Source organism: Synchiropus splendidus, chromosome 7 (assembly GCF_027744825.2).
Source record: "Synchiropus splendidus isolate RoL2022-P1 chromosome 7, RoL_Sspl_1.0, whole genome shotgun sequence".
NCBI classification, from domain to species: domain Eukaryota; kingdom Metazoa; phylum Chordata; class Actinopteri; order Syngnathiformes; family Callionymidae; genus Synchiropus; species Synchiropus splendidus.
The window spans coordinates 12152934-12180196 of NC_071340.1; the positions used below are offsets into that span (position 1 = coordinate 12152934).

General features: G+C 41.8%; 1 protein-coding gene across 9 annotated transcripts; it reads right to left on the reverse strand.

Annotated features, from left to right (window-relative positions):
• Positions 1-198: 198 nt before the first annotated feature.
• On the reverse strand, positions 199-26140 carry trim36 (tripartite motif containing 36). 9 transcript variants are annotated; one of them, XM_053870445.1, is made up of 15 exons: positions 25966-26140; positions 19214-19448; positions 15701-15772; positions 14072-14152; positions 12374-12720; positions 11471-11617; positions 10319-10414; positions 10100-10237; positions 9916-10031; positions 8977-9098; positions 6677-6794; positions 6392-6597; positions 4336-4519; positions 3459-3572; positions 199-2661 (listed from the first exon to the last, which is right to left on the reverse strand). In XM_053870445.1, the coding sequence occupies exons 1-15, from the start codon at positions 26026-26028 to the stop codon at positions 2292-2294; spliced, it is 2409 nt and encodes an 802-aa protein (XP_053726420.1). In that variant the 5' UTR covers positions 26029-26140; the 3' UTR covers positions 199-2291. The 9 variants fall into 9 exon arrangements, with proteins under 9 accessions (XP_053726420.1, XP_053726416.1, XP_053726411.1 ...); XM_053870441.1 differs by lacking the exon at positions 14072-14152 and having other exon boundaries at positions 15743-15772; XM_053870436.1 differs by lacking the exon at positions 14072-14152 and having other exon boundaries at positions 15710-15772.
• Between the last annotated feature and the right edge of the window lie 1123 nt (positions 26141-27263).

Sequence of the window (27263 nt, forward strand, 5' to 3'; positions counted from 1 at the left end):
TTTTGGTGAGATGACATATTTTGCACACAAAACTGAAACCATGCTGTGGTCAGTGTCAGTGTGACTGGCCATGGCAACAACTGAAAGGTCTAAGGTGAAACTAATGCTGAATTGATAAATAAAAATACAATAATAATAATGAAGAAAAAAAACATGTACACACAGAAATGAAGAAAAAAATGAAGGACACAACGCAACTTTAAAAGCACACTAGTTTTATTAAACAAAAACTCAGCACATGAAATTAAAACTCTTTCCAGGAAACATATTCACATCTTTCACATATACAAACTGATCACTTCACACCCACAACCTCTGGAGGACACACAACAATGGGCAAATACAGTGTCACTTGAAACATCGTTCTGAGAGGAAATGCAGAAGTCCTTTTTTAACAGTTGAGACCACAAATGTCAGTTCCAACTTGCTCCGATCTACTGACTAATTCAACAATATTGCACACAGGTATTATGCACAGCAGCAGAGCCAAACTGTTCCCGACATGCTGCAGTTATAAAGTGCTAGCTAGAGTATGATTAGAGCCAGCCTTGGTATTATTTGGTTCAAAAGACTTGAGAGAAAAGCAGATTATAATTCTATCAAGATTCAGAATAGTGTGTCAATACAGCAAATAAGAGGGAAGTAAGTCAGCTGGGAACCAATACACAGCCATCAGATAGGTGTGTTGACAGGGATACATTCTGTGGTGAGGTTCATTCACAAGCCAGCCTTGTGAAATTTAAATGCACATTTGACAACACTTGTTTTTGGAATAGGTTTGAGTTCCTTCTGCAGCATAAAATGTAATATTGAAGAGTTAATGATGAATACAAAATATTGGTACAATGCCATGGAACTGAGGCAGCTAATAGTAGGGCCCCAAATCTCTTTACAACAATATCCAACAGGAGTCATCTTTATTCCAAGTGCCCTATAGCTAAACAAATTTGCTCACAGGGAATTCAACACCCCAAATCAACGTGCACATGGATTGAATTTAAAATGAAATCAGCTTATTGCCAGACATTTAAAACAAGGCAGATGTATGGTAATGATCTTCAGCTGTAAAGAAAACCGGTAAAACTGAGGAAAGGTACAGTAGTTCAGGTTTCCCCAGGTCCGACAGGAAGAGGTAGTTAGTATCTGACCCTGAGTGGGACCAGAAACCTGAGAAAACACACACACAGGTGACCGAAAACCTCAAGAAATAGGAGGTGAGCGTGGAGAGAAATGCGTAGGCACATAAGTCTGTGTGAAGTTCCTCAAATCAAACATCTTCCTCGTGCATTTTCATTAGCCTTATCAGCACCAGTGATCTGTTAGCAGTGCAAAAGTAACAGTGACGATGGTGATAGCACTTGAAGTGTAAACCTGAATATCTCAAGTGTTGTTAAGGTAGACAGCAGGCTAAAAAAGTCAAGCACCAGGACCAGCTTTGATGCAGGAGCAGCTGCTCCTACACCCATCATTACTTCCTTTGATTTCCTACACAGGGAAGTGTCTTAAACCAAACTGTCGACATACATCTTAGTGCACATTAGTAGCATGAGGTGCTCTGTGAAAAAGCATGTATTGATATGAAGGATAAACAATTAGTGTTGCGAGTGTGAGACTGTCATTACAGTGCACAAATAAGAGGAACAAAACGTGAAGGGGCGGCTCGTGGAGTTACAGCGACAAATTGAAAACATATATCATCCTAAAATGCTAGTGACATGAAGTGTGAGTAAAAGACAGTGTTTATGCTGTTACATTACTACTGTGCAATCATTAACAAAAATCTGCTCTACGTAAGTGTTCCAAGTCATGACAAAAAGGCACAGAGGCACTAGCTGCAAAAGTAGCTACAAGGCTCTCAGGTCCTCACAGATTACATCTAAACCTTAAACCGCTACAAACACAGGGAAGAGTGACAGTAGAATGATAAAGATCACCAACCATTTCCTTCGGAAATACCAGTAAAAATGCAAAGTCTGAGCTCTTAAAATTGAAGATTGAAAGCGGATGTGACCAACATTTCAGTCAGTTTAGCTCAGCTGGCGACAGCGGTTCTGCGGAGACTTTGGTATATCGAGGCGAGCGTTCACATCTATACCATCATCTTGCTTGTTGATCAGAAGGAGCATGCCAGCTGTCGACATATTTCTCAATGGAGAGAGAGCCCATTTTCACTGCAGGGACCAAATATCCAGACCCCTCAGATGGACTCTACTCCATTACCCTCATTAAAACCTTATTCTGAGACGAAGCTGTGGAACGAATAGAAGCATGTCGGGCACCAAGATCTCTCCTCAGAAGGCCAGCCTCTTGGCCATGACAAATTCTTCCAACGTGATCTTGCCGCTACCCATAAGGCCAAAAGCCGGGTACATGGTTCCAGAACAGTCCACCTGCCTCTCATAAAGGCAACGCATGGTGTCGGCGTCGAAGAAATACACCCTGCAGGTGTCGTAATCCAGGCAAACACCCAAGCGGTGGGGCATGGGAAGCACCCTGCCTCCAGGGTCTCCTGATGATGCGCTCGCAGAGGACACGGAAGATGAAGATGAAGCTTTGGGGATGAAGAGTTTGCCCATGCCAACAGTGAGCAGAGTGAATGGCTGCGACAGCTCATAGCAGGCGTCTTCACTGCCGCTGTCATGCCCGCTGTCATGGTCGTACCTGGTGAGGAGGCAGACAGGAAGCGTTCAGTGTTTGGCGACCCCTTCGCTCCTCAATTAACATTCATCAAAGTGATTGGAATCAGCGCAGCGTCATGTAGCCAGAAATCAGCAGCACAAATATACTTCAGCATAAAGACGGCGCTTCTCACAACCCCTTAATTAACAGTCTAGACAGCTTTGCCGATGATCCTGTGAGCAGCACGTTCGACAGACGTCCAGGTTTGTCCACTTCTCTATTGCTGATGTCTGATAATAATTCACAGCTTGCTTTCATCTTGAAACGGCTAATGACTGCTAAGAACCCACTTGTAATTTCTCCGCTGAGACGTGCTTGTAATAATGTCTTCCATTTGTCCCAATTAAACTTTGACAAAAAATAAAGAAATAAAAAGCGAGACTGACAACTTTTGACCGACTCAGTTTCTCTTCTATGGAGAAACCAACTTAGTTTCACTCCATCCTACTTGCCCACACTCAACTTCATGACCTCTGAACTGCAGTCTGCAACTGGAGTCCACATGACTAGAACACGCACTTGCTCATGAGCGCGGTGAGAGAGGCAGGTCTGTCAGAGAGTGTGACCTGTCATGAGTAAGCTCTTTAAGGTTAATGCTGGCTCTCTTACATCACAGGATTAGAGGAGCAGCAGCTCTCCACCAGTGCTCACGTTAGAGGAACTGAGAGGTTAAAAGTGAAGCTAGTGCATAGATTATCACGACAGCCACACGCTTCCTAGATTAAGGGACAGAAGTGCAAAAGTAGCCCTTGTGTTCTCGTAAAGAGGTGTGTGTTCACCTTGGGCTGCTGGTATCTCTGGGACTGTGGAACCATTCTATCAACTTGGAGTCGGAGGCCACGCCCACTTTCACCATGTAGGAATGTGGCTCCACGTTGAATGCCCAGTAGTGCCTGAAAATAAACAAACAAAAAGGCTTTTGGGTTAGATTCAGCTTCAGCTGAGCCATTTCGGTTTAGTCTGCTACACCTACGACCAATAACTATAAAAAGAAGCCATGATCAGGATACCTTTCTGCTGCTATCTGGTTCTAGAAATCCTTGTTGCACATCATGTGTTTGTATTCATATGAATAGTGTTGCCTTTATGCTCCATCAAATCAATCAATTCAACAGTGTACTAAAATGTTGTGCATCACTCACTGAAGGACAGTTAAAACGCAATATTTATCAGGGTTCTCCTGCAAAGATTGAGTGCTGTGGTGTGGTGTGGTGAGAAGGAATGACGGATTGGTTCTGGAAATGTATCACACATGAGCTGGTTGCAAAACAACAATAAGAGTAATAAAAAAAAAAGGAACTTGATGGCTTTAAGGGAACAAATTCTCATTTCTTTTGTTCCACTACTCAGTTCATAATATTTTATTGTGGTAATCTAGTCACTTCACTATTATCGGCATGGGTGCAAACAAACAATGTGTGTTGGGTTTAAATTCAATTATCTGGATTATAACACAACTGACTGGCAGCTTCATGCAGGACCTGAATAGACAAGTGAAATAAATTATTTATTATATTACCATATTACGTATTGTTAAAATATGTAAAGTAAACATTGATGATGATACGTTTCCATTGTTGGTTGAGTCAAAGTGAAAACGTGAAACCAATTTTACTCAAGCACGATGACACAAACCACCGTTTCTGAGCTGCCTACCTTCCCTGAGAGATGCCCGTGTCTCCGATGATGTAGTCGAGTCCGACGTAGCTACCCGTCTGCACGCGCTCCGCCGCGAGGAGGAAGGCCATGCCAGCCACACTCTCCACCGTGTCTCGCCGCTTGTTTAGAATCAGCCGCTCCGTGCTGAATCCACACTTGTCACTGAACAGAAAATCAAACGCTGCAAAAGACAGAGGACACAAATATTTGATCAAAGCTCCGGCGATAAACCAGAGCAGCATAAATAAATCATTTGAAATTGACTGGGGTAGGGAAAACATGTTTGGACACACGGGGGCGCTATTACACTGCCTCCACTAATCCACAGAGACTTGCTCGACATCAACACCAGTGATAGATGAAGCAGAATCCTTTTATTCCTCAGACGCAGTCAATTAAATGAGCTCTATAAATAGTTTATGGGCCGACGATACGATTACCATAATCTGAAGAACTTAGAGGTTTCCATCATTATAGGAGTTGGCTCAACCGGCAGAGCTCTGCACCGGGGAAGACCAGTTAATTCACACACGTCTGGGGAAATCCTCACAACTAGGGCATGAGATTGTGCTAATACCTCGAGAGGGCATGTAGAACGAGCAAACTCTCTGATCACAGACCGTGTCAGAGTGAGAAGCAGAAGCGGCAAACAAAAGTAAATGAACAGACTTTTGAGATTACACACAGGAAATAATCATATTTGGTTGCATATTTAGTCTGTTTGTCAATCTGAAGAGTCTTTACAAGCTGTGTTGCAACAGTTACATTCAAGCACCCAATGACACGAACTTCCTCAGAATGTCACAGCTCAAGTATGTGTCACACATTTTTTTTTTTGTTTCCTTAAATCAACCAAAAAGAAGTAGAAATAGTATGCATCAAATTTCTGTGACAGGAAGAAACGCTTTTGATCCTGACAAACCATCCTAACCAGTGATCAAGTAATACAAGATGCCAACTGGTCAATCATTTCAATAGGTGGCACTGTTGTCAGCGTCCGCTGTTCCATAGAAAACAACATGTGCATGTACATATGTGTGCACGTGCCTGTGTCCTCTGGGCTCCACTCAGGCCTGAAATTCTACCTCATTACTGCGTCAGTGGATACATCCACTTGCGCTTCCATGAATCGCATAGCACAGGAATGTTATAGCTGCAATCACAACACGACTGACAAAGGAAGGGGAAAAAGTCCCACCGGCCAGATCCAATGCAAACATGTCATGTCAGCCAAAAATGATGCACCTACTGAGCTGTGAAGTAGAAAAACAATATCTGAACTCCATGAAACAGCTACTAAAGATTGAAAAGTGCTACTATGGCGTCAAATAAAAACTAATAACCTGGTTATCATCTGAAAAGGCAGCACAGAGAGGAACTAACCAGACACTGTAAAGAGGATAGAGAAGCTTAGAGGTGGCTTTGTCCAACAGACGCCTATATGACACGTCTTTCAATGGCTCACAGTTAAAGCCTGTAGATTATATTGACGGATAAATTGATTGATAGACTTCGCTGCAGCTGCAATAATGGCACTCATCTGCTGCAATGTATGCCGTCGTAAGATTACCACTCAGTCAAGCCGAAAATATTTCAAGATACATTTGACATCAGAATGAATTTATCATTTTCATGTGCAAACACTTTAATAAAAATAAATAAATAAATCGGACCAAATCATTCATTCAGATGCAAACTGCCTTTAAAGGACTGATGCACGATCGACAAAATGTCTTTCTCAATTTCATTATGATCAAGCACCACTTTAAAGAGAGCCAACCTTGAACACATTTGTCTAGATAACTTATCACAGAATATCTTGTCATTAATGGCTCAAGCAAGCACACTGACACAATTTCTAATGCATAACTCATTGTGTAAAACATCTTCTATAAAGTTAATACACAGCAGACACAGAGTAGCAAAACACACTTTGGTGAGCAGAAACCTGCAGAGAACTATATGCACGGCAGCCGTTAGTTAAGAATTTGGGGAGTTTAAAACAGGGGATGAGGGATGCTGAAAAGAGAAACAGGAGTCAAACAAAGCTCACCAGGTGCAGGTGGGGTGTGAAAAGAGACTTCAGGACTGTATGGGCTGTACATGGAGTTTCTGCAGCTGCGTACTCTGAACGAGTACAAGCTGTCAGGATCCAGGTCGCGTACCACCGCACTGGACCCAAACACCTGGTCTGTTGTCCTCCAATCCCCACTGTCCTCACTGTCCTCTTGAAAGGGCGACTGACTGGGACCACCGATTCTGAGGGGAAACAAATCAATCCTGGTCAGGACCTGAGAGCACTTGAGAAACTCTACAGCTATTGATGCGCTGTACACACCTACGGTACTCCAGAGTGTGGTGGTCTGTGGGGAGGTGGTCGTCGGAAAGCTTCCAACAGATCGTGGCCTCATTATAAACCTTGCTTTGTGACAGGTCAATTATCGGAGGGTCTGGAACTGGAAAAAGGATTTTAAAAAGGAAAAACAACACAAGTGTGAGAACTTCAGATTGCTTAGTTTGTACACAGAAGAAACTTCGATGGCAACCAAATTCAATTACGTTATTTTTAAACCAGTGCCGGTTGTAATCCAGCAAAATCCCTCTCAGTCCTCATGTGCTGCAGTGAACACAACTTTCCCTGAATGACTTGGATTTAGGCAAATGAAGCGCAGCCTGGATTAGACTTGCGGGGAAAGAAGTGTCCACTCAGGGCTGTCTGGCATAATGCAGCCTCTTAAGAGGTTTTCGCATCCGCAGTGGAATATCTGACAGGAAATGCACTTTGTAAAAGCTCCCACCACCTCCAGCCCCCCCTCCAGTCATCTGTCCTTCCTTTTTCTTTTTCCATCCATGCTGGACTTTGCAAAGATGTGGATCATGAAGAAACACGGTTTTGCATTGCAATATAATTCCAAGACCTTAGATGGATTTATAATAGTTTTGTAAACACAATAAAATAATGGAAAAAAGCATCTTTGCTGCAACATAAGTTTATTTATGTCTATAATTCATTGGGTTAGTTTGGGGTCAAAGGACTAGCAAAGACAAAAACGGTGGTTAGTTAAATGAAAATAAGTCTGAGTTAGTAAATTCTGAGGGAAAACTCAGGGATAATCTTGAACACTGCATCATAAATCTTACTCCCGGCTCACATTGGGAATTAAATCAGGAGTAGGTTAATTTATTGAGTGGCATTTCTCTTCCGAATAACTCACAGGATTGGTTATAAAGAAAATACATCAGACTTCTGTGACGCCTGACTAGCAGCTTCACCAACAAACAACACGCATTGTTTTCATTCATGCAAAGCAGATGGACCAACAGTCAGGGACTGAAATTGGGCAGTCAGCCATCTCACACAGCAGGTTGCTTTGGGGAGTCTGGAGAGAAAAACACCATTGATCACAGTCGGAGCAGGCCACTGCCAGACTGAAGAGAGCAGATCCAAGTCACACTCACGGGTGTGGTTTGACTTCAGGCCAGTTTCACTTCACTTTCTGATTTCAGCTCGCTACCAAAACGTCAGAACAGAGCGATGATTGAAATTTCCTTTCATGGCTCAGCCGAATAATGCTAAAAAGAAGATCAACTGTGATAACATTCGCATCAGTATTATTCCTGCAAAATATCCATCCAAATTTTTCAAGCAAGATCCGAAATTTGAGATGTGTCAGGCCAAACGTAGCTCCAGAAATCATTTCAATTAAATGAAAACAGAGGAGCCAGCCAAATAAGCAACTGCCGTTCGAAGGCCAGTCCCATTAGCTTTGCTTGTCGACAGCCAGCAAAACAGAGGTCAGCTGTTCTCTTGCATCGACTTCGGGGGCATAGGCTTTGTGCCAAAAACCTGCTCAGCTGTTTTGCAACATTTGCAAGGCGTAACCTCTTAAAACATTTTTTTAAAGAAACATGAGAGATGCCACAGCATGTTCAGAAGGTAAGAAGAACCCAAACAACAAACATCTGACGCTCAGTCACAACACAACTATTGTCTGGGGTCAAAGTCGAGCAGAAAACTATGAATCAATGCCTCATTTGCAAGTCAGAGCACCAACAATACAAAAGTTGTGTAATAAGCAAAAGAATGTGATTCAGTTGGAGGCTCAGTTGGTGTAAATACTTGTTTTGCTGCCTTCTCAGGACATAATCAGTGATGTATTTTTCAATTAAAACACATTCAGAGCTACAATATTAAGACTAGTCGCGGGTTTGCGACAAAATATTTCTGTTATGCGGAACACCCAAGGCAGACCTCATTATTAAAAAGGTGTGTCATATTTTGGTGTCTAAACAACAAGACAAGGAATATTATGTGGGTGTGTACCTGTGTGTGTTTCACTTTGGCTTTGCCTCTTACCTTTATCCTGGCAATCATTTCCGTGTGAAAAGTGTGATTTGAATACTTTCATTCACATGATGGCAACAGACCACACAAGCTCACAGGTCACTGCTCAAACATCTTTGGAAAGACTTTGTCAACATAAACTGCACCTTTGACCCCTTACTGCAACAGAGTTCACAGGTCCCAGCATGTGACCAACAGATTATGACAGATTATTTTGACAATCCAGATTAGTCCAAGCAGATGAGCTCATCATGTAGCTGTAAACAAAGGTGAAACTTTATCAAGACAGTCACCTCCACCAAAGCACATTTCTTTGAGCAGTGTTTCCTCCTTTGATGTATCCAGGACAAACTCATCGAAACATGGGTCTGCTGATGGGTGGAAGGTCCTGAGTGACTCGGTAGCTTTCTGGATTCTGAAAACAGACAAATAATAAATTAAAAATTACTGAATAAACAGATTTAATAAATCAACTTACATGGATAAATGGTCAAAGAAAGAAAAACAATTCTAAAAGGAGTAAAAAAAATGAGGCATAGTTCTTGAGAGACCTGGGATTTTGTAAACATGTTTTAATGAACAAAGAACCTGTTGGTGTTAACATAAATCGTCTTTCATAAAATAAGAGGATTAAGCCTCACATGTAATTCAGAGCTGATATCATACTCTCGACTGAGAAGGCTTCAAGATAATCCAAAACTGCTAATGAAGATCAATTAACAAGCTTGAGCAGGACAAGCTGACAATACAATCAACTAGAAATGAATATTGTCTCAAAGCAACAGTCATTTTAAGAGAATGTGATGTTCTCCAAGTCTTGTCCCAAGTCTGGAACAAGCCTGCACCACATTGGAGAAGCTTTTAAAAAGACCACGAGGCGACATCCTCACCAGATGACCAAACCACCTCCACCGTCTCTCCGATTCTGTGGTCACTAAGCTTCTTACCCCATATCTAATATAGAGCAAAACAATTTCCGTGTGGAACCTGGTTCCATCAGTCATGACCTGGAGTTCACATGCAGGGGAAGGCAAGATCAACATGACAAGAAAAACCAGCGCTCTCATATTGAGACCTGTCAAACTGTGTACCTGCTCCGTCTAACCAATCTACTCAGATCTTTGGGTCTATAGTGGAAAATATATAAAAGTGTCCAATAATATTGGCAAAAAAAACTCAAAAAACACATTTAAAGAAAAACAACAGTTTGAACCAAACCAACGCTCCAGTACCTGGTGTGCAGCTGTTTGGCCGTCTGCACGAAACAAGACTGGTCTGTCTCTTTCAGAACTTCCTGTGCGTAGCCCACCAGGCCACTGTTCTCCAGCATCCCCTGGTACTCATCCACCTGTAATCACGTCACACACGTCTTAAGACAGGAGCGCTCCACTCAGCCATATCACTATTCAGCGTTACCTGTGCTTTGAGTTGCTCAAGGCGTCTGTTTCGGGACTGCTCGATAGACCTCAGCATCTCAGACCTCCTCTCTTGCAGCGTCTCAAAGAGACGATCAAAGTGCTCATTTGCTTGACGCTCCGCAAGCTCACCATTTTCCTAGGTGAGACAGGGCCAGCGTTTAATATCTGGTTAAGCACATTGTCAATCTCATCACTGAAGCTAAGTCCATGTGTTTACCTGTGTCTGACTGATGAGCTGCTCAAGATCTGTAATCTGAGTCCTGACCTGGTCCTCTTTGCTGATGAGATAATGGATGCTCTTGGCCAGCTTCTCCTGCAATGACAGACACAGGAGAACCTTACCACAACAGCCAAGGAACCTCAGCATGCCACTGGATTTGAATTGAACGTCCCTCCCACATTTTTATTCTGCTGCCTTATGTATTGAACTTGGACAATTAAATTCAACTGCTCAACATCCCTTCAAGACCAAAGAACTTAAAGAATATTTCTTACACCAGGCTCTGAATCAATACCACATTAGGCAAATGCCTTTCTATAACGCGACAAAAGCCAACAGCAAATAATTCTCTGAAAGTAAATAAGATGTGCAGGAACAAGATTAGATAACAAAAAGGAGTTTTAGTCATAAGTTTAAAAAAAAAACAAAAGCAAGGAATAATTTCATGTCTCAAAACTATAGCCAGAGATTGAACAAAATGCTGTATAAGAAGCTATAAGACAATTTCTTTCACAGCCAATGAAGAAACTGTTAGGGAAGAGCTTTAAGAGATGAGCTACTCTGCATGGAGCCAGTTGGCTAAAAAGGTGAGGCACAGCGTTGTAAATGTGAAATATGAGAATTTAATTGAATATGTATACAGACATACAACTGTATGTTGTATGTCTGTACAAAAAGCTTCAGGCAATCTCTTAAAAGAAACATCATCTAAAAGGGCATCTTTTAGGTAACATTAAATACCAAAGTAATTGCTTATTTACTGTTAATAATCAGTTATTATGGTGACCATTCCTGGGTAAAATGTAGTCAGGCTGATGATTTATTGCTGGATAATAAGCTGATAATAAAAATGAATAAGTTGTTTATTGATGGTAATACGAGTGCTCCAATATAAGGTGTGACCAAATAAAAACATTTTTGTAAAGAGTTTGAATACACTTAAAACACATTACACATTCTACATTAAAAGTACCTCAGATTAGCATCAAGTACCAAAATTCCAGATCATCTGTAACTTTCTCATCTTATCTAAAAGATAAATTAAACATGGAATTTCCATATTACTCCATATAAATGTATCTTTTTTGTTATGTAAAACCAACTGAACCGTGACAAAGTTCACACACAAAAGCAAGAGTAGGTCTATACCTTGAGGATTTTGTAGGCACTGCTCATGGAGGTGACTTTATGGTTGGCGTGGGAGCCTCCCAGTTTACAGAGGTGACACACGGGCCGCCTGCAGACTTCACAGTACATGTTGACCTTCTCCATTTCATGCTCAGGACACATAAGCACCTGGTGGAATAAAAAGAGCAACAAAGTTCAATAAATAATCATTCATTTGCAACTTTATTTTTGCATTTACTTGACACATTTTTCTTTCCAAAGCACCAAATCTGGTCAATACAAAGACACAAATAGATTTCCTAAAAAGGTCAGAGCAACTCAGACAAACCAACAGCAACTGACATCACGTTGAAAAAAAATAGTGAAGTGAAACTGGGAAATGAGGCAATGAAAAATAGAAGTCAGTCTAGCACATTCGACCTCCGAGCTATGACAGAGCTGATGAAGAGAAAAACAATGACATTCTGTAACCTGGCACATTCCTTGACAATAAACATTTGTTTCTGATATTCTAAGACTCTGGTTAAAAACCATTTGTGCTTTCACTGCCACGTCAAAGTAATGCAGGGAAATTCTTATTCTCATAGCGCTGCTATTTGTTTGAATGTAATGCTCACCCATTACAAAATCACAATATCAGTGATCTGTTATTTAGTTCCATTTCTTATTTCATCAACCGGCACTTTTGATCATCCGTAAAATAAAACGTATGATCCTGAGTCATGTGCCTCGAAGAAGAAGAACGCAAATAATGTGAAATCCAACTGATTAACAAGCTCGGTTTCGCACTGAGAAAATAAACAATCTCACGACTTGGACAAGAACTTTTGTCCTCAATTGACTGAGGCACCATCTAATCACCACAGAGAGAGATGACCAAAGGTCAGTGGGTTAAGAACATGCAGGTAAAGACGCAACCCCTACCTTAGGCCGAAAGTTTGTGGTGGGCCCAACATACTCGTGCTGAGCTTTGGGGGTGCCCCATGGGTGATGAAGCTTGAAGCACTCATTACAGTAGCTGGCCTTGCAGTCCATGCAGCTCTTTGTCGCCTCCTGCTGCTGTGGCGGTTTGCAGATGTTGCACATAATCGCCACGGCGGCGCGAGCCGCTTGTCGGTAGCGTTCCACAATGCTCTCCAGTGTGAAGTTACGGAAAAGCATGCTGATGCCACGTTCCCCGAGGTCAATGTCATGCTGGCAGCCTGGACATGGGATTGTTGTGATTCTGGGGGTCACCGACCCTCTACGCCAACCCGGTGAGGAGATGGAGCCTGGGGGCGGGAGAAACTTCAGTGAGAAAAGATCTTGTGTGCGATCGGCCAAAGCTTCGGGTCGCCAAGATTCTGAATTGTCAGGGGCCCTACATGCATACAAAAAAGGTCTCTACTTGATAGTTCATGAGTTCATAGTTTCCATGAGAATCAAAGAGGGAGGAAAAATGTGTGGACTGTTTGTGTTTGACGGCGTCTGGGCCAGCGTTCATAAAAGCACCATTAAATCAGACTCGTCATCGAGCAACAATGCTTTTATGAAGAAAAGAGGTCACAAACAGCATTTCAACATTTCTCTTCTCTTTGGTATCAATTTCCACAATGACCTTCAAGACAAGGATGTGTGTTGCGAGGACGGAAAACAGGCAAAGTACTATTCATCGCAGCTGTCAATGGGGAGAGACCACTGGGGAGAACACTGAAACAGGATCCTTCATGTTCTACAGTGCAGTCATTCTGGATTAACTCTGGGAGTGAATGCATCCATCAGTGATGGCAGCGATTTGGGCTAACAACATGAGAAAATGCTTCCTGTTGTTTGGAATGACTCAGTGAAATGTCTAAGTCACTTAAATCAAACTTTAATCTGCTCAATAGAAACGATACATAAAAGACACTGGAGACATAAATAAATACCATATGTCTCACTGGCCCAAATCACTGCATCACTTAAAACAACAATCTATTCTTAAAGCAACAGTGTTACTTTAAGCACCACTCACGGCACTGAGCTTGCAGCATTGTAGCAAGTCAGAAACACACTGGCTTCATTTACAAGGACAGCAATATGGCAAAGGCACAATATAAATGATTAGAATTACACTCGACTTGACTTCAGTTAGTTTAGTTTTTCCATTTTGGACTACTGTGAACACTCAGTTTGATAGTGCACCATCTATTTACGACAGACAATATATTGAGAAATAATATTTTACAATCGCCAGCACAACACCGGCAACAGAAATAATAAAAGACAATAAATGTTATATCCACTTTTATAAACGTTGCTCACGTTATTTGTCCAGACTAGTTTTTCTGTTTCATTTTTGCTGTAACCAGCATCAGCAGCTCAGAGCGAGGGCTCTGGTGTTGTTTGTTCAATATACTTAAGTGACTCTTCACAGAACACACAATGTTTTCCTAACAAGCATGTCGGCGTCTTACCCCGATTATTCCTGTACATGTAAACAAAGCCATCACAAGAGTTGTACACTTCATACTGACACGCACGCACTCACGCGATATTCACAAGCAGTGGAGATCATGAGAAACACAATGAGCACGCACATAAAGCCAGCAAACTTAAGTCACTACAGGCCAAAGTCATGAACAAAATAAAAAGTTGCTTCACGTTTTTGGGGAACAGGAGAAGTGAGGAGTGCTGGATTTATGTCATTTTGAAAGCCAGTATTTCCGCTTCGTTTCCGAGGACCTGTAAATTAAATCAAACACTCCTCAGGTAGGCAAAACAGAGGGACACAGTATCCAAACGTCACTTTGCCAAGAAAGGAGCAGTAGCGGGGAAATGCAGCTGTGTGACACGTGAGGTCACATTCATGCTGTGGGAATGTGGGGGACAATTTCATTACCTGTGTAAGTGGAATGCATGATAGTGAGGATGACGGTGCATGGTGACATCATGAGGAAAAGAACTTATGCGGATGATGAAATTATTAATTATTAAATGCATATGATGCAGACTGGCATCTTATGGGCGTCGCCTAGTGTATCAATTGTGACGGGAGTACGTGAGCCTAAGTCACTTAGGCTCAGTCAGTGACTGCTGTCAGGTTGCTGAATGTTAGACAGTAGCTGCAATACTGTTTATTTGTACATCTTCTGGACTAGTATTTGTCTAATATTTATTTATTTTTGGACATATAGTTTTGTTTTTGGAAACGGGAGGCCTCAGACCGAAATTTCGTTGCCATAATATAGTGATATGTTTTTGTGCAATGACAATAAAGAAAGTCTAAGTCTATCATCCGCTCGTAAGGCTGAAGGGATTCGAGTCTGAAGCCTAAACATTGGAATATAATAAATGTGCAATACAAATATGGACTATGCTTTAGTATCACTATATTTATTATACCCCAAATAAACCGAGAACGACACTAACCATGTTGCTGTGCAAGGCATTTGCAACCCTACCACATTTGTAGTAAGGTCATGCACGACGAGTTTGAAATCCTCCAATTCCGCAAGAAGATCAAGCGCGCGACATTCCAGAAATATAATTAGCGAAAACATTTTGGCGCCGACATACTGCTGTCTTCGGAACATGCACTGAGCATGTCAAATCTGCCAACTCGTCTGACAAAAAAACATTTTTCCACCTCATTTAAATTTGACAGCAGACAGACTAACTGGCCGAGACAAGTCTGTGTTTTCAGTGCCACAAACATCTTGATGGTCCAGAAACTTAAATGTTCCCTGGAGTCAAACGGATATCACACCATTCAGGAAGTTCGGAATCTCTACAAGCCTGAGCACACAGAGGTTCCCAAACAAACTGACTGTGATATTTTCACAGAAAAGACAAGTCAAGATCCGCTGTTGCACACATTTACTATAAAGAGAAGATGCTCGGATTGCAGTTTTGCCTTTTTCAAGGTACATTAAACAGCATTTAGCCATTTTGAATTTGACTGACCATCGTAATATCATCATATTAGAATGCAATCCCAATTAACAGTCACTACAGTACATGGCAGTTCTTCTGTCTCGAGGGTCAACATCTACTTTGCTTGACACAAACATCATTCCACGTTGCAGCTTCCCCTTCATGTTCAGTTCACTTCCGCATGTCACCATTCTAAGCTCAGTGGACATTGCGAATGTTTTTCCTTATGTGATTTAGATCTAATCCTGACTTCTACTCGGTGGAGTGGGTTTGTATGGTTGTGTTGAAAAGCCATCAGGGGTCTATGTGGAGGAAAAGTAGAACCAGACCAGGGTTTTTGAAGGGTTCTAGTAGCACTGTACTCACTACAGCTACGCAAAAAACGGAGGCCGCGTCTACCTCGACTTCCACACGACCTTCGAATTGAGGCTGTAAGCAATGAACAAAGAAGTGAGGTGAGACCAACAAGTCAAAAAGATAAAACAAATGTGACGTGTTGTGCCAAACCATAGTGTCAGAAAGTTCATGTAAAACATAAACAACTTAAAAGAAATTTCAAAATGCAGTTCAGTGAAATACAGAGTACATGACACGTGAACAATAATGGTGATCTGTGCACATATTTACACACTATACAGCTTTGATCACAAACATGCAACAAGTGAAACATGTCAAAACAGAACACCAATCCCTATATTCTTACATGAGGCTAGTTCTCAAGTGAAGGCTGAGAAGCTGAACAACGGATTCACAGTTGGTTTGTGCCTTGAAAAAAATGATCTATCTGAAAATGTGTTGATCCAACGTCTGTTGACAGTCAGCTAAATCAATAAGGAAAGGGAAGTGACATGTTGGCACAGCATTTGGCTGCTCTACATGTCTAAGATCGGATGAATAATCCAAGCGAAAAAATTGGAATGAGAGCAGATTAAAGAGAAATTCATGTCAATGCAATTGGGAAAAATAGTTGAGAATTCTTAAAACCATCTTAGACGCTTCATTACAACCGATCTTGCATGAAACTTGCGAGGTGGCCAGACAATAGATTTCCCCTTCTGGCCTCACTGGCGTATCCCAAAGAGTTTGTCAGTTTGGCACCACTATAGCTTCAGGAGCTGCCAGAGGGAGGTGGAGGTTGCTGTCCAACAGCCACAGACGCTCTGTCCTAGTTTGAATTTGCACTTCTTGTTTGAATTTCAGGAGCAACCTACTGCGCAGCAGGTAGGTGAAGCGCAGCTCGACAGTGACAAATAAGTAGGCCAGTATCCCTGGCAACAGGGGGCCGGGGCGTGCCAGCTCCAAAGAGAATGCACTCCTCATCACGCAAATGAAATTTAGTCCAGGTTATTGGCAAGAACTGTATAAATGTTTGGCAGCACTGTGACGTCCAGTGACTCCACCTGTCCTCGGAGCATAAGAATTCACTGGAAGAGTTGCATGACAAGAGTGAATGAAACTTGCATCACCGGGCCAGAAACTCAATCATTTCGAAAAGTAATTTTTATTATTGGCTTCACGGAGTCCGCCAAAGCGCGCTTGAACAGGACGCTTCATTATGAATATAGCAGAGTCCCTCCTTTCTCTGCTGCCACTAATCCCTCAGTCATTCCTTACAAGCAGGTCTAGTCACCATGACAACTGGTTGGTCTGTAGAACTGTACCGTCGTTCTGTTAGTGTAATCAACTCGTGCTTTTCTGAATATTCAGAACAAACAAAGAATGCGGTTCTTGAAGAATGTGCATTAGGTAATGAACGTACCGAACACAGAGGACATTATGGAATAATCCTCAAGGAGTTGTATATGACCTAAGAAGACTTCACATTTACAGTACTTTGAGGAAACGGCAGCGAGGTGAGTGAGAGCCATTGTTCTTGCATATAAAGAACCTTCAGTGTGCAGTAATGTTTGTTTACACTAAGGTGGGATTTGGATTTCTCCCATTGGTACTGAAGAAACTCATTTAGGTGTAAGAGAGGGTAGTGTTCACCTCATTGCAGGAGAAAGTTGTTTTGCACTTTCCCTGGCCTTCCAGACATTTGCGTTCCTCTGTGCCTCTTTGTACGGCGCACCACAGTGACTTAGCGTCTTCCTGAATACAGAACAGCTCCACTTCTCTTGAAGAGTTCAATAATCTGCAGTGTTAGGAGTTCTGACCAGTTTAACTGAGAATATTTAAACTCAAAATGTATCTGCTGGAAGAGCTCTGAATGTTCCAGGGCCTTGGCAGTGCATTATGGGAGTTGTAGACCATTTATCTCACCTGTTGCTGTGACACTGCTGTAATGTTGGTTCAAATATGGAGACAAATTCGATTCAGTCGTATTCAGTTTTATTTAGCCTGTGCGTATTAAAAAAAGTAAACGAAGCAGCCTTGTGTCCAAGCATGATGCTCATGATTGTTCTACATCACCTTTGCCTGTATTCAAGAGGCCTTCAGGAGTTCAGATCAAAAACTGTAGATTATTCTAATTCTAAATATAACTCAGTTATGTTTTAGGTTTTTATTTTAAATGTCAATGCTATTTTGTATGGTCTGTCCGACAAAATAAATAGATAAAATATATTGAGAAAAAAAAACATATTTTCGGGCATATTTAAACAATAACTGAATTTAAAAACATTTCAAATGACATATTTTAGGTACGGCATAATTACACTTGTCATTTTGTAGTACAATATTTTAGAAACAAAATAGAAGTTACATTTGAGACTCTCTTTTGATGGCCCCTCACGACAGTCAGAGCATATAAAGTCACCTCCGGGGAAACTTCATGGCCCACCCCCTGTCGATATTAATAACAATGTGACCCATCTGACCAGAAAAGTTTGCAAAACTAGAGATGAGCTGAAAGGTCTCCTAGGCTCTGGTGAATTGCTCCTATAAACAGGAGCAAGGTCTATTTTGCCCTCTTGGCCTTGAGAACGCTTGCAAAAGAAACAGAACGCAATGAACTGTAGTGCTATTTTACTACAGTGAAAGTCAATATGAAACACTAACAGACTTAACAGACTCATCCGCAAAGCTGGTGATGTGGTGGTGGTGAAACTGGACTCCTTGGAGACGGTTATGGAGAGAAGGATGCTCCTGAAAGGTCTCCTCATCCAAGTCACTACATAGCATGTTCCTTTGGGAAGAGCTCTCTCTCTCTCTCTTACACAGCCCAAAAGAGCACTTGAGATTTTCCATGATTGCAGGGGATGTTTGATGCCCTGCGGCAGCTTCAGACATTGTCGACAATTGGAGCTTGTCAATGTGCCTTTTCTCTACAAAATACAGCTTGTCAGGCTCCTGAGTCGCCTCTCTAATGAGGCCTCAAGAAGCCGACAGGCACAGGTGCTGACTGACAAGATCATGGTTAAGCGCTCAAGTTGTTATATTGTTTGGATTGCTCTAGTATATCTAGGACAAAAGGAGGGGGTCGGGGTGTCTGACCACCAACAACAATGCCTGGCCCATTTTTTCCATGTTGATATTCTTATGTCTTCCAATTAGTTTCAGTTGATGAAATCCTCTCGTGCACTAAATCTCTTTGAGTCAAGGCGGAATATGACAGAAAGGGTGAGTGTCTTGTGTTTGTTTCAACAGAGACTAACCAGCAGGAGAGGTGACCTGTTGAATGGGTAAACCAGGAAGCAAGAGGTGAATGTCAACTGCAGCGACGGGCTTTTTACAGCAGGCTGTGAAATTCCGACCATGCAAGTGTCTAATTATTTATCCCCCTCGACAGCCACTAATAAGCATTTCTCTGAACACAAGCACACAAAAACAGATAACCAACCTTTCAAACATCCTATTACTTGGTGTTTTTACATCACGTCATTTAGCCAAAGGAAAATAGTCCAATATTCTTCTTACCCCGAGACCCACCTGATCGTACAAGCCTGTCCAACCTCTCCATCGAGGGAGAGGGGACCCTGGACCTGGGGCTGCCCGGCATGGAGCATTCAGAGCCGGCATCAAAAGAGTCCTCATGGTTCAGCATCAGCAGCTCCCTGACACACTTGTGGCAGACGCTGTGCTGGCATGGCAGGATCAGAGGGTGCGTGAACAGCTCCTTACATATCGGACAGATCAGCTCCCTCTCAATGTTTTTGATCGGAACCTGTAGGGGGGAAAAGATCAGGCTCTTTAGCTCTATCAACACCTACAGGAGGAGGTATTGTCAGGGTCTAAATTTTTAACTGTATCATCAAAAAAGGTTTTTTTAAAAATGCTACTTTCTTCTTAAAAAAAAAACTGACCACAGTGTTGCTTGAATGAAAATCAAACCTTACATCATACAATATATTTCAAGTGGCTCTAACCAATTATACATTTTACAAATTCACCTGTATTAAAGTACTCTATTCATACATTTACTGTGTAGAAAAAGAGAAATGTAAGGCATAAAAAAGCCATTACATCAAGAATACATACAAAAGTGAACAAGATAAACTGCATGAAAAACACTAATAATAGATTTGTATTTAATGGAACCTATCTCAAGTGTAATTTATTTATGCATTAAATATACACCAGTGAATGCACAGATAAAAACATAACTTAACACAGTCATATTAAAACTACGGAGGAGGATTAGGGCCAGTGAAAAAAAAAAAAATTGGCAGAATTCTGACTTTAAAGCGACTTTTTTTTCTCAGAATTCTGACTTTAAAGTGAGAATTCTGACTTTAAAGTCAGAATTCTAAAGTCAGAATTCTGAGATTAAAGTCACTTTAAAGTCAGAATTCTGAGATTAAAGTCACTTTAAAGTCAGAATTCTGCCAATTTTTTTTCTTCACTGGCCCTAATCCTCTTCCGTACAAAACAAATAAAGGATTATACTCAATATTGTCCTACAGATTTAATCACTTGAATATTTCAGTTCAAGAACCAATAGATTTTTTTTCTGTTAAAACTGGTTTTAAAAGCACCAAACACTACACCTCAAGACACATGGATATTGGTTCGTGTTTAGGTTACATAATTCTATTTGAAAAGTGAGTATGCAAATAGGAGTCTACTTTCACTTTATTAACACCAACATGAGTTTTATGACCGGATCTCTTGTCAAATATCAATATTTGGAGAGCATTTGCATCTCATTGCAATATATAATCAAAGTTGTGTCAAGATACAACTGACATTAAAACTACTTAAAACATGTTTTTTTTTTAATGTTTTAAGATTAGACTTTTTTTTTTTTCAATTTTGACATTATTATCTTATTCTTTTCCGTGTGTGTGTGTGTAGCCATCTAGGCTTTAAGTTTTGTGTATCTACTTGGCTTGTTTACAAAGTCCTGTGAGAACATATAGAGAACATATCTGTATTAAAATACCAGTGCCGTTATTTTTATTTTTCCCAAAAAGGCTGCCAAAGCCATCAGTACTTGTTAGCAGCAATGAAAGCAATATCTCTTTAATGTTCAGATGTATCAGACAGTCACATGGAGCAGATCATTCTGGCGACTATATGGATGCAAATCAGAGTGTGACCGCTGTGACGGGGGATGTTCGAGCCAGCTTCGGTGCCTTTACCATGGCTATGGTAGATTACATAAGCGAGGATTAAGCCCAACTAAATATAGACAAACTAAAAACAGGCCAACAGATCACGTTTGACACCGAAGACGCTTGACTACTATCAGCCACTATTCCAATTCCCTTCAGGTGCGAGAGGAAGCATCCCAGGCTGTGAAAACACAACAATTCAGGGGGAAAACACCTCCGCAAGTGAGAAGAGGACAATCGCCAGAAGTTGGAAGGAAGTTAAGACAAACGGTCGAGTCAAAAAGGACTCGATTCGAGCGTTATTCGCAGCAACAGGTCGATCCGATCTAAATATAACAGGGTCTCTCTGCATGCACCGCAACGGGGCAACAGGCTGTTTTCAACAAAAGCCGAACAAGATTCAACACTTTTATAACTTACCGAGCTGCTGCTACTCCGCCGCATCCCCGTAGACATGACGCCACGATGTTTTTTTAAGACGCAACAGAGGTTTTCAGACTAAATCCGAGGAGGTTTAATTCAGAAGGCGAGCTAAAAACACAACCACGTAGTCGAGCTGAAGATGCCGACACGCCGGCGAGTGAATTTAAATAGAGTGACGCAGCAGAGGATGAGCGCAGCTGGGGGGGAGGGGCCCAGCACGAGCGTGATGCGTTCAGGAACCTCAAGTAACAACAAGGCAAGGATGGGCCGCTCCTGTGGAGGCTTATAGGACTTTATGAGAATTATGATCCGTTTCAGCTGTTAAGTTCAGTCAAACGTTTTATTTTAGCCAATTTTCGCATTAGCTTCGTATCGATTATAACAGTCTTAGAAAAAAAACAAAACAATTTGTTCTTGTTTTTCAACTGCTCTGCGTTGCATTAAAAAGTCCAAAATATAAGTCCAATGTCAATTTTGCAATTTTTAAAAACTCAACTGAGAGCTTTGTACTCCACCACTAAGCAATAATATCATTAGAAGTTGTTTTTCTCCAAGACTTTCTTGTCTGGCTCTACTGGTCTTATTACATACTATTATACTGTCGGTTTCAGGCATACAATATAAATTACATTTTTTCCCTAGGCACTGGTGAATTGCTCCTATAAACAGGAGCAAGGTCTATTTTGCCCTCTTGGCCTTGAGAACGCTTGCAAAAGAAACAGAACACAATGAACTGTAGTGCTATTTTACTACAGTGAAAGTCAATATGAAACACTAACAGACTTAACAGACTCATCCGCAAAGCTGGTGATGTGGTGGGGGTGAAACTGGACTCCTTGGAGACGGTTATGGAGAGAAGGATGCTCCTGAAACTAAGGAGCATCCTGGACAACATCACCCACCCCCACCACGAGCTCCTGGTCCAATACAGTAGCACACGTACCAACAGACTGAGACTACCTAACTCAAAGACAGAGTGCCACAGGAGGTCAGGAGTTCGTCCTGTGGCAATAAAAACGTACAATTCGTCCCTGAAAAAATACAATGAAGGGTTTTTTGGCACATTTTCTGTTCTTGAACTGCGTTTGTTGCACACTGTCTATTGTATCACTTTTTTGCACTTTATAATATTATTTGTCTTTAATTTATTGTGATATGTTGTGTACACAGCATGTTACAAACACAATTTCCCTTGGGATTCATAAAGTTTTTCTGATTGTGATTCAGATTCTGAAAGATCAGATCCAGTTGATGTGAATGAAATGTGGCTGTTTAGAAGCGTTGATCAAAGATGTACGCCATTAAAATGTGTCTCTCCATGCCAAGTTAAAGCAACAGGTTGTCCGACTAAGGCTAGTATGTTGTTTTTTGGGTCTTATTTTTTTATTATTAGTTATGAGTCTGAAATCATCAAGGCATATTAATAAGAACATTTAATCCTTTCCTGCACCTCTGCTGGGCTGGAGGCAATCCCAGACACTCTGGGCAGGCAGCGGATCGCTACAGCGCCCTCAACGTCTTCAATAAAGAGCTATCTTGATTTAGGACAATTCAGAGTAACCACCTAACTGTGTATGATTTTAAACTGCTGGAGGAAATTGGAGTGAGTTGAAAAACATTTCTGCAATGCCTGAATATGAATATCATTGTCTACAACTGGAACTGTGACCCTGTGGTACGTCAATGAAAGCCATTGTTAATTCTCTCCAATTGATCACGCTTTAGGTTGGAGCTCCTGCACTTCATCACACCGCTGTCCTTTTAGCGAAGGGATTAATGGCTTTCTGATCAGCAGCCGCTACAATAAGAGTCCTCAGGTCCCCTGGCAGGTGACCACAGCCGTGTATGGCTCAATCAATACTCTCTCTTTTGTGTGATTCACACAATTGATGTGACTCCATTCTACAGAAGTGTCTCTATAACAAGTCTGCTGTCAAAACTGCAAAGTCACGGCGCACACCCCAGGTCACTCCAGGACGGTGCTGAGTCACTCACTTTGGCTGAGCAGTCAATTCACACACTACCACCATTCCAAGTGCAGTTATTGATGGGCAACACTTCCCTCCACCGTCCCTCCCAATTTATGTTTCAATTATCTGCAATATATTTAGAGCACTAGGAGGCTTGCAGCAGAATAAGAGTAGGGAGGTGGTGGACAGAACAGTCTTAAGGCGCTGTTTTAGCTGCATATAGGGAACAGCAAAGTGGTTACTTGGAACAATTTGGTGGATAAATATCTCTAAAATGCAGACAGGCAATTGTTTCATTTCAAACACTGGACAGGAGTCAGGTTTTAGCGTGTTTTAAATTGCAGTCGATGGGATGTATCTTTCCATGCATTCCTGTTATGATGCAAGTAGACGTACACTTACATACATACACGTTTTTTTTCCAAATCGAGTAGAGTACAAGTACTTGCATTTGAGTACTCGCGTATACTGATATCAAGTACTTACACCATTACACATAAGTTATTTTTAGATTTTTTTTTCCAAATATATCATTATTGGAACAACATTCCTCAAGTATGTTTTTCTTGTACGTAGGTGACGGTCAAAACTGTCACTGCAGTACAAACACAAAATTATAAAATTCTCATAGACTAACATTCAAAAGCTGCGTACTGCCATAAAGTGTTATTGGTGGCCACAGTATGAGTACGAGCACAAGTACTCGAGCCCGATATCAGACCGATATCCGAAACCAGAATCGGTGCATCCCTGAACTTAAGTCATCATATTCACATTCAATTTAAATGATCTCCGACAGATATCATAAAATGGATCAACAAGCCAACTCCATATTTCAAACGACATCCTTCAGACGGAGACCCTGCAAATATGACCTCATTTCTATTTTTGGCGGCGTAATTTGGCTGGATGTTTCCCTGTTAGCCAGGCCTGATTACACTTTGAAATATTACTGAAGTCAGCTCTTATGAGCGGCGGCATGCTGAGAGAGTCCAGCCCTATCTCACCCTCACACCATAATATATCACAGTCATGTATGACTGAAGTGTCAGGGGCTTTCTGCTTGCATGTGAACACCTCAATAACCCACTGCCCTCTCTTTCCAAACAGCTGCTGCCAAGTGCCCCACATATTGACAAGAATGTGTGTGTTAGTGTGCTGCCTGCAGCAAGGCTCTGACAGAAGACCCTAATTAAATTCTTTATTCTCACTTTTCTGTATGAGACGAGAGGAGAAGCCTTGAAGCCACAAAACTGAAGCCTATTTATAGACCACTCTGTATGCTTTTTACTAAATAGAGCATGGATCCTGCTATTAATTCCTCATGCTTTGTTAGATGAACTCAAAGAAGAGTGGAATCCTTCCTGTGTTTCGATCGATCAAATCGCATCCTGCATTACATTTAAGATGATGTTATATTTATCACATTCATGACGAAAAACCCCAAAATAAAAACCTAATAAGTGGAATAGTCTTTTTTTCACATGTTAAAGTTCTCCATCTATCTTTGACTTCTGGTTTCTGGCGGCTCCACAGCGCCGTCATTAATAATTCAGGGGGAGCAAAGACAAAATGTTTTGAAGTGGATTCTGTAAGGTTCTTTCAAGTGTGGACAGGATTTTTTCTTTACTCCATGTTCATCCAAAACAAGGGAACAAAAGACATCAATAGAAAGGACTGAAACAAGATTTATATATATATATATATATATATATATATATATATATATATAGACCAGAGAGAAACACTTTTATTTAATGACAATCCGGTTAGTTCAATTAGCTCCATACTGCTAAGTGTTATTTACTGATGAATATCAGTTACCTTAATTCAAATATATTTTGTTGTAGAACGTTATACAGTCTCAATAGAGGAAGACACTAACTTTGCTCATGAGGTTGAGATAAACTGAGTTAAATGAGGAATGTACTGTTGAGAATTGGACAAACATATTCCAGAATGTATGTTGTTGGCAAAGGAAAGGCAAAAGTACATTAGTAACCCCATGCATTTTCCTAAACGTATCCATCATATTTGCAGCAGCCTAGTAAGTAAGTCTTCTTAGAAGACTACTCCAGCTCGACAGGGTGAAATCCAAAGTGTTTCTAGGTCAAGCTCTCTCCATCATGTCCTGGGTCTGGCCCGGGGCCTCCTCCCAGTAGTGCGTGCCCTTGAACACCTCACTAGGGAGAGACCTGGAGACATAACCAACGGCCTAACTTTGTAGCCAAATATAACAGAAGAAGATAAAGAAGAAAGATAGAAAAAGCTTTTGAACTGTTCACACGTGGTAACTGTAATACTAGAGGCAATATGTCTGCGTATATTTTACCTTAACATGCAACACAAACATGAGAATTTCTTGAAATGTTATGACTCTAATACTGTATGAATGAATGAATGACAACGCCCCAAATACATTATATCATTGTTAATATCTGAAGAACATAACAGATCAGACCAGATTCAACAGATTTTAATGATAATAATAACGGTACGTGTTTAGGTAATGTATCTCAGATGTGCCGTTATCTAACAGCAGGACTGTAACACAATAAAGCGCATTGTGCTGCCGGAGTTTCAAATCTGCGGCTGTCATCACACAAAAAGATAAGCACGCCGTGATCATCCGTCCATCTGTTACGCGTAGCGGAGCCTCGCGGTGCCGTCATCGGCGTGTGTTGACGAACAGACCGCCGCTGTCAGAACCGTAAATCACCCGGATCTCACTCACCTCACCCCGCTCGATCCGCTCCACGATGCTGGCGAACTCCGTCATATCCTCCGAGTCCGACATGGCGACGACGATTAAACGGGCAATGGAGATTAAAGCAGCAGAAACAACACGCAGCTGACGCAACACAAGCTTCACAGATGAGGTGAGATGAGAGACAGAAGCAGCATCCTCCTCCTCCTCATCCCTCCCTCCCTCCCTCCCTGGTTGCCACGGTACATGCGCCGGCTGCAAGCGGCAGATTTTTATTTTAGTTTGCTCGGTCTTGGAGGGAAACTCCGCCCTCCCTCCCTCGCTCTCGTCCATCCATCTCCCCTTGCATCATCCCTCAGCGGCGACGTCGCCAGTCTGTGTTGGAGCCTCCTATCCTCAAATCAATGGCTTCCGTTTGCCGTAAATCATTTCACGTAAATCCATGTCAGAGATTAGATTTGAGGGCTTATGTGCGCGCTCCCTGGGACACGTTTTTGGGATGAGAGAAACTGACAACTGGCGATGTTAGATGAAGTTGTTTTCTTCCAGCTAGAGCCACATGTTTGGCATCACCAAGATTCACCACCAGACTGGGACAAACAGGTACATTAAACCAAGCCAAAATGTGGCATTATAGGTGGCCGCCTGCAGGTGAGAGAGTGTGACCTCTTCAGCAGGGAAACATCCCAGCCATAAGCTCAATAGCCTCATCAATTGGACGCACTCAACTAAGTAGAATTGATTCAAGTCACAAGTACATGAACCGGTGCTGTAAGATTTATTTAGCTTCCAAGCAACACATGACTCAAAGCAACAACAGAAGCACTCAGACGATATGTTATGTATGGATGGATTTCAGGGGGTGAGAGGTCAGTGCTAAAAGATGGGGACGCACAACCACACCCAATATTGAGCTGCAGCTGGCCACCCAGGGATCATCTCAAGTTTGAATCTGGGATGGGCTTCATTCACTGGGGAAGAAAGAGGCATTTCTCTCCGGCGGTCCCAACAGGGCGGGCATTGTTCCCCCAAAAAGTTGTTTAAAATTTTAGCGGCTTCGGAGCCAGATTGGGTATCAAAGCCTGGTCGGGTCGGATCGCATTACTGCATCGGTGCCAACGCTGCACTGCAGCACTGGGCCGAGTCCGAACTCTGTGAGCCGTTTCATTATGTCTTAGTCACCGACCCGCCCGGCAGAGGCTGAACTGAAAATCATCGCCAGACCGTGCAGGCCTGACTCACACAGCCCATTCGATGGCTGAATAATGAAAGGATGGAGGGTAAACTATGAGCAAATGCGGAGCTAAAAATAGAGCCAGAAGTTG

Excerpts from the sequence above, each read along its gene's own strand:
- trim36 (XM_053870445.1), bottom strand. The coding sequence starts at position 26,028 with ATGTCGGACTCGGAGGATATGACGGAGTTCGCCAGCATCGTGGAGCGG. Across the intron at positions 11,618-12,373 it reads CCACAAACTTTCGGCCTAAG|GTGCTTATGTGTCCTGAGCA; the intron begins GTAGGGGTTGCG and ends TTATTCCACCAG. Across the intron at positions 4,520-6,391 it reads TCACACCCCACCTGCACCTG|CGTTTGATTTTCTGTTCAGT; the intron begins GTGAGCTTTGTT and ends TGTCTTTTGCAG.